Source organism: Amphiura filiformis, chromosome 4 (assembly GCF_039555335.1).
Source record: "Amphiura filiformis chromosome 4, Afil_fr2py, whole genome shotgun sequence".
NCBI lineage: Eukaryota > Metazoa > Echinodermata > Ophiuroidea > Amphilepidida > Amphiuridae > Amphiura > Amphiura filiformis.
Genome location: NC_092631.1, coordinates 39792020 through 39799657, shown reverse-complemented (window position 1 = coordinate 39799657; position 7638 = coordinate 39792020). Strand labels below are relative to the sequence as shown.

General features: G+C 41.6%; 2 protein-coding genes across 2 annotated transcripts; both read right to left on the bottom strand.

Moving 5' to 3' along the window:
- Positions 1-526: 526 nt before the first annotated feature.
- LOC140150883 (uncharacterized) lies at positions 527-4878 on the bottom strand. The gene is made up of 2 exons (XM_072173042.1): positions 3569-4878; positions 527-3109 (listed from the first exon to the last, which is right to left on the bottom strand). Exons 1-2 carry the CDS (start codon positions 4874-4876, stop codon positions 1229-1231), a joined length of 3189 nt encoding a protein of 1062 aa, XP_072029143.1. The 5' UTR covers positions 4877-4878; the 3' UTR covers positions 527-1228.
- Positions 4879-5393: 515 nt separating this feature from the next.
- LOC140150884 (ATP-dependent RNA helicase DHX15-like) lies at positions 5394-7154 on the bottom strand. Its single transcript, XM_072173044.1, has one exon. The coding sequence runs from the start codon at positions 7140-7142 to the stop codon at positions 5394-5396; it is 1749 nt and encodes a 582-aa protein (XP_072029145.1). The 5' UTR covers positions 7143-7154.
- Positions 7155-7638: the final 484 nt, after the last annotated feature.

Genomic DNA, 7638 nt, shown 5'->3' with positions numbered 1-7638 from the left:
TTGCTACACAACATTGAGCTTCTTTTTGCCATTTCAGTTTTAAAATTTGATGCATATATGTGCCCATCCACCACAAACTGGTCGTAAAGTCGGCATTTTCCATTTTGAGATACAATCAAAAACAGTATACGGATTTCTATGTAAACTATATTAGGAAGTTGACCTTTGATGAACCATAACTTCACTTCCAGATGTCCGATGAAGCTTGTTGTGGTGTCATTTTAAAGCTGAAAGTGCACTCTTTCAAAATCTGCAAAAAACAGAAATTGACCTAGGGCCGACTTTACTACCACTTCGTGTTGGATGGTCACATATTTTGAGTTATCAACCCAGTCTCATTCTTATACTTTGTGAATATACACTGTAAATTATTACCATTATTTTTGCAATGTGCAATGTCTAACTATTTTTTTCTTTTGCTTCCTTGCTTGTTTTAGTTTAGTTTAGTTTATCTTTTGTATCTAATTATCTAATACACAATTCAAAATTAATTAAAATAAAAAAAAAAATTATTGAATTCTTCTGCTAAAGAAGTCTCGTGTGAAATATGCTAATTTTACAATAATATTATTCAGATTATGTTATTCGTTACAAAATGGTGCATTTTTTTAGATACAAAGGGGTCAATTTTGCAAAGATGTCTATAACATCGAGGGCTATTTCCAATAATCTGATAAAGTAATATTAATCCATACATTTGATATAGACGAATCCAATTTCACGCATTCCTACACTTCAATGGCAGCCATAGCTGGGTTCCCCTTTGGTCTATCCCACCTAAAATGTGAAATGATGTGGCCTTGGCGGGGACATTAAACTGCATTCCATCAATCCCATGTTTCACGTACGTAGACAAAAGAATAATGAAAGTTTACAACACAATACAATTCAACATCGATTTTTAAGCGGATTTAATCCACCCAAGTGGGCAGTAACAACACCAGTTTGGTGCAGACGGGACCCAGTAATGGCCGACTGAATTCTGACCATCACTTGGCCCGTTGGATTCGTCTATACTAGGCTTTTCTATTCAGGACAGAAATGGATCAGGAGCAGAACATTATGTCTTCAAACCAATATAAGTTTTTTTGTTTGCTTTGTTTAGTTAAATTTGATTAAATTGCCAAAAAATGCATAATTATGCCGCCATACGTCTTGCGCTCATGTCAGTTTTAACAACAGATGTGGAACATGTCAATTTGCAATACATCAGATATTTCATCACAGATTACAAAATGGTGCAACTTTTTCCTCGTTTGGGTTCCCTCCCTGGCAAGCTACATGCTTCTAATTGGTAGCGCCGTTGTTCCTCATATCTTTCATCCCAAAATTGACGTTCGAGTCGTGCGTCTTCACGCTCGAGCTCGGCTTGACGCTCGAACTCAGCTTGACGTTGGCGCTCAAGTTGGATACGCCGCTGGCGTATAGCGCGTTCTCTTCTTGCATAATCTTGACGCTCAAGCTCGGCTTGACGCACACGGGCTTGACGCTGACGCTCAGCTAAGTCTCGTCTCGCTACCTCTTGACGCCGTAGTCTCTCAGCTGCTCTGCGTCTCTCGGCTTCCATAGCATCAGCTTGACGCTGACGCTCAGCTTGACGTCGATGTCTCTCAGCTGCTCTGCGTCTCTCGGCTTCCATAGCATCAGCTTGACGCTGACGCTCAGCTAAGTATCGTCTCACCTCGGCTTCACGACGTAGTCTCTCGCGTATAGCTTCCATAGCATCAGCTTGTCGCTGACGCTGGATTTCTATGGCTGCTATCTGATCATCATCATCATCATCATCATCATCATCATCATCATCATCATCATCCTCATCATCATAATCATCCTCGTCATCATCATCATAATCATCCTCATCATCATCATCATCGTCGTCGTCATCATCGTCATCATCATCCACTCTTTGTGGTGGTGGATCTTGTACAATTTGGTCGTCAAATATGCCTCCATGTTTTGCTTTCAAATGATCATAGCATCCCTGGCTTGTGTTAAAAACTTTTGAGCATTTCCAACACAAGTACTTCTTGCACACAGTACATGCCATATTGTTGCATCCGTGAATCTTCTCTATGACTGTGCTGCATACTGGACAGTTCTTAGCATCGACTCCTCTTTGCTGCATCCATTTCTTAACATCGTCCGTTTTCTTCTGGCTAATTTGAAATTCTTTGCAAGTCATTCCATGAGCATGGGGTTTCTCCCCACATCCGTTACAAAATTGAAACCCACATTCTTCGCATTTTATCGTGCTACCGACATCCTCTTTCTTGTACACCATACAACAGTCTGGTCCGGGACAGAATTTGATATTTCCTCTCGGATTACTGGCTACATATGCATCTAATCCAGCCGTGAATAGGTATTGACGTTCATCTTCTTTCGGGTAGATGGTCTTGATATCACACAGCAATATAGATTCCTCGCATTCTGGACAAGCAATGGGAAATTTCTTCGAATTTCCAGATTCCTTGAGATGATCTTTGAGGCAAGCAAGACAAAAGAAGTGGCCGCAAGCAGCAAGACGATATGGCTTACTGTTTGCGTCCAAAGGAGGGCAATAACACACTCCACACTCGACATTTATCACGTCATCTTCACTTGCGGTTGTACCAGATAAGTCCTTCAGAATCTGATCTACTTCGCTGATCAAACTTTCATATGACTTTTCTGATCCATCTATCACCAGCCGACCATGCTTCAGATCAACCGTTATGTTGTCTACACCAGTGCTAGTCTTCAAGCGCTCCAGATGGGGGCCATACTGTCGAATTAGTGATCGCATTGCTCGTCCTTTCTGTCCTCCTGACCGACTGGCGATATCAACTTCTCTAAACATGGTCTTCAACGCAAATGAGAAAAACTTTCTCAAATCGTCTTTCAAAGATTCCCTTTCACTTTCTTTCCCGTACAACATGACTGTCTGTCGTCTGGCGTGTACTTCGGCGTGTGCTTTATTGTTTCGCAAGATGTGCTTTAAGTGTTGCTTTGTCAGTTTATTTACTACCTTGTCTATCCACGTCGACGTGACGTCCTCGTCCACCAAACTGCTAGCATCGATCTCTTCTGGGCTTAAAACGACTTGCAACTTCTTGGTTAGATTCTCGACCTGTAATAAATAAAGGAAATATAATTATCATTATTAGTTAATTGTCTCATCGGCTAAGTTGTTTTCATATATACATAGATATTGAAGAATCCCTTATATTTATTGTAATTTATTGAGCTACCAAATTTTGTTTGATGAGGGCACGAGGTCAGTGCAACCAACCATAAGCAAACCGACTTTTTGAAACAAAGGACATTGGGAATGAATAACGTCTCTTACACACAATGAACAAAGATTGAGAGGTTCCATGCGTATTTTGCTCTCTATACTTTTGGCTTTGGTCACAGTCCTCTGAACGCGCTCAAGGAAATTCTGATGACGCTGTTTTGGTGTATTTCCTAATTTCTGTATTAAATCAAACATTCTGGGCATGCAGCGTTTTTCTACGTGGACGAATACCTTTTTTTTACTCTAAGTTGCTGTGTTGACATACTTTTTACTATTCGATTCAACACTTACTTCTGCATACGTGTCTCCGGAAACATTGATCCTCTTGTCCTGTGGCGTCTTCTTGGTGTTAGCATACTCCACTTTGCACTTTGACATCTTTACTTCTCGTTCGAGTTCAGACTGCACAGACTTAAACACTTGCTGATTACAGAATAGATCACATGTGATGACTTGCTTCATTCTATAGAGCTCATCATTTACACCACGACGTCCATTTTCAACCAAGCACTCCAGCTCAAGGCGTTCATCGTTACCCAAGTTCGGTTCAAGAGTAACGAATGCTCTCCTTTTCAAAGCTTTTCTGCCCCTATCTTCTGGAATAGAGATTTCTACTTGCTCACAAACATCACGAAAAATTCGACGAAGTTTCTTTTTATGAGAGGCATCTGGAGTATGGTTAGAGGTTTTCTCTCTGGGAATGAAAACGTTTCGGACTATTCTTGACGTGTACTCTCTTACATGATCCTCCAACTCTTCCTTGATAACATCCTCGTCTAGCTGACGGATAAAGACAGCCTTGTTGTTCTTCTTATTCATGCTGCAACGAATCTGTTTACTTTCCAACTCAGTCCAATCCAAGTCATCTCTGACATCCAAGGCGTCTTCATGTGAATCGCAATACACAAAGGCAATTCCCTTGGATGGGCGTGTGTACCAAGTAACAGTCACCCTAGTGTAGAATGTTAGGGAGGAAGGCAAATCGGCGGCAACTATCCTCTTACGTTTCTCCGGCAGAATAGGCTCTACGGATATTTCACCGGAAGGATCAATGTCAGGTAGAAACTCCACTGCTCGTTTAGCTTTCTCCGCGGACACAAAAGTAGTTTTACCCCATTTTCCTTGCTTTGCTGCAGCAACATGATTAGGATACTTGACCACATCAACAATGTCATCTTCGTCGATAAACATTTCTTCCAACACCTGGCAAAGAACTTCTGCTGGCATGTCTTCAGAAACTCCGCTCCATTCAACGGTTACGTAATCGTTTTCATCCATCAAGACAAAACCGGTTGCTCCACCTGATTTGACCACTTGCCTTACACTTCCGTATGTCCCAACAGGTATTTCAACATGCTCTCGTTGCGACTTGGCCTTGATTTTATCCAGAGATTTCTGTACCTCTTTTTCCGCCAACATCTTACTGTGAGTGGCAATGTAAACGACCAAGACACCTTGCTCCATATTCACTTCTATGAAACAAGGAACCCTGGTTTGTTGTGTTATTTCATCCTCAAGATGTCTGATATACTCAAACCGATTCTTCGACAGACTTTTCATCATGGCTGTTCCAATCCCATCAAATTTCACTTCTGTCATCACGCACGATTTAAGCTTCTCTAAATCGATATGTCTGCTGAATTCGACAGGTGCTACCTCGTGGATCCAACTGATGTCAACTGGTGTCACTGCGCACAGGAAATCATTGGAAGATCTTCGAAGTTCACCGTAAATCACCCATTCTGGACTTAAGTTAAGGGCTGAAAGAGCTGACGATGGATGAAAGACCGCTGTTTTAGTTGTGACGCTACAGTATAACCTGCTCGGATGTGACCGTTGAAGACGCTTAAGTTTTCAAAGTAAGCACTCATCAAAATCTTCCTGAGCACGTCATTTGATTTGACTTGATCTCCTGGTTCTTGTTCAAACACTTTTGAGCGTTTGATGGTTGCGTGCAGCTCATCCACATTCTCTTGTACCAGGCTGAGGGTTTTAGCATTCAAGCTATTATCTTTACACCACTTGTTCTTAGCCTTCTCCCCTTGAATTGCTTGCCACTCTTTAAATATTCCAAGAAGCGTAATCACGTCTCCTTCATCAACGCAAAATGGCAACTTCAGTTGATCGGAAACCTTCCTCTCCGCATCAGTTCCGCCTTGGAAGAACACGTTTCCAGGTGGAGATACCAATGCAGCCATTGCAATAGCATCTTCAAGAACCCCTCTTTTGCTCCTTCAAGAATAAGCTTTGCAAGACGAGGTTCTACAGGTAGTTTAACCATTGCATTGCCTACATCTGTTAGTGTTCTGTCCTCATCTTTGACTGCACCTAACAAGATCAATGTCTTCATCGCTTGCTCGATAGCACCTGGCTCAGGAGATTCAACAAAATCGAACTTATCAACATCCCGGACTCCCATTTGGAGAAGCTTCATTACGGTCATACCCAGATGGACTCTTAATATTTCAGGCTTCATTGATTGATCCATCTCCTGAAACTCTTCGTGGGAATACAATCTGTAGCACTTTCCAGGGCCAGTCCTTCCAGCACGTCCTTTCCTTTGTTCTGCCGATGCTTGTGTGACATTCGTGACTTTAAGCATGCTCATACTTTTCTTTGTGTCATACTGAAGTTCCTTAACCATACCTGTGTCAATTACGTACTTGACACCAGGTATCGTTACAGACGTTTCTGCGATATTAGTTGCAAAGACAATCTTTCTGATACCATTCCGCGTCTTCTTTAAGACCTTAAACAGATCGTTTGGTTGTAGCTTCCCGTGAAGTGGAAGAATATCGACATTGTCATCACCATGTCCTCCCTGTGTTATACCCAACTTTCGTCTCAGATTACGACATGCTCGATCAATCTCAACTTGTGACGTAAGAAACACTAGGATATCGCCCTCTATGTCCTCGTTTACATGTATATCGTAACTTGTCTCTACAGCTCTAGTTACATAGTCATCATTCCCAAAAGTTTGGCCTTCTGAGCACCACTCAATATCCACTGGAAAGGTACGTCCTGGTATTTCTATAACTGGACAACCATCAAAGTACCTTGAGAAGAGATCTACATCAATGGTGGCAGACATAATAATAATCGTAAACTGTTTGTTGTTGTCAATTTGTTCTTTCTTCAGCATTGCTAGAAGAATATCGGTGTCCACTGATCGCTCATGAGCTTCGTCAATGACCACGTAGCTGTAATTCCCGATGTATTTTGGATCCGTAAGGCAGAAGTTAATTAGCGTCCGGTCAGTCATAAATGTCGCTAATGTCTTGTTGCTAACCTTCTTTTTATTTCCAGCGACAAATCCAACCTCATGACCAACCTCACAGTCATACTCTTCTGCGATCCGCTGAGCTAAAGTTATAGCTGCCATGGGTCTTGGTTGAGTACACACGATACCTTTTTCAATATTGTTGGAAGAAGTTTGAGACTGTAAAAACTCCATTAAATACTGGGGCACTTGGGTGCTCTTTCCAGAACCTGTTTCAGCTTGAATAACACAGGCGCGTGTTGATGGATTCGTCACTGCATTCAGTATTTCCGTTCTTCTGCCATATATTGGTAATGGGTTTCTTAAGCGTCGTCCTTCTCGATTAAGTCGTCTACGAGAGTCATCTATATGAAGTAAAGCATGCTGCATTCCTTTATGCCCCAAGTTATCGCCAATAATATTGTCAAGATCCTTGGTCATCTTCAAAGCGGTTTGCCTGAATTCTTCATAGTATCCTTGATTGTCATCAAGCTTATTTTGAAGCACATCCTTTGTGGTCTCACGTCTTTCAACCTCTTGCTGAGTTTCGCAATGTGGTATAACGTTTTCGATATCTGTAATCGCTAGGGCTAGACGAGACATATTTCCTTCTATTTCCAGACTTATGTTCTTCCATGTTTCTTTGATTTGAGAGATTAGCGCTCCCTGTTGCTTGAGATAAATAAGTTTATCGAAATCTGGATTCTTTATAGCAAGCCTTGCGTTCAGTTCGTGACCTTTGACATGAATGAAACGAAGCGCAGTGACAGCTTCGAATGCGGACTGTTGTGTTCTGAAATTTAGAACAGCTTTGTTACCGGTCTTTTGGCGTTAATAAATCCGTTGTGAACCTCTTCGGGGCAACTCAACACAGCTTTAGATATGTCACTCTCATCTATACGTGTCGGCAGATTGTATATAACCACGTCATTTGCTCCAGGAAGAGTTTGTACTTTAGCACCAGAACACTTGTCAAACTTGTCGCCACCATCTCGCTTTACAGTCTGCTTTTTTCCTGTATTTGACTTTTGGGAAGAAGCTTCCATTTCATTTTTACTCTCTTGTACATCTTGTGTTTTGTTCCCCTTCTCATGTGTAC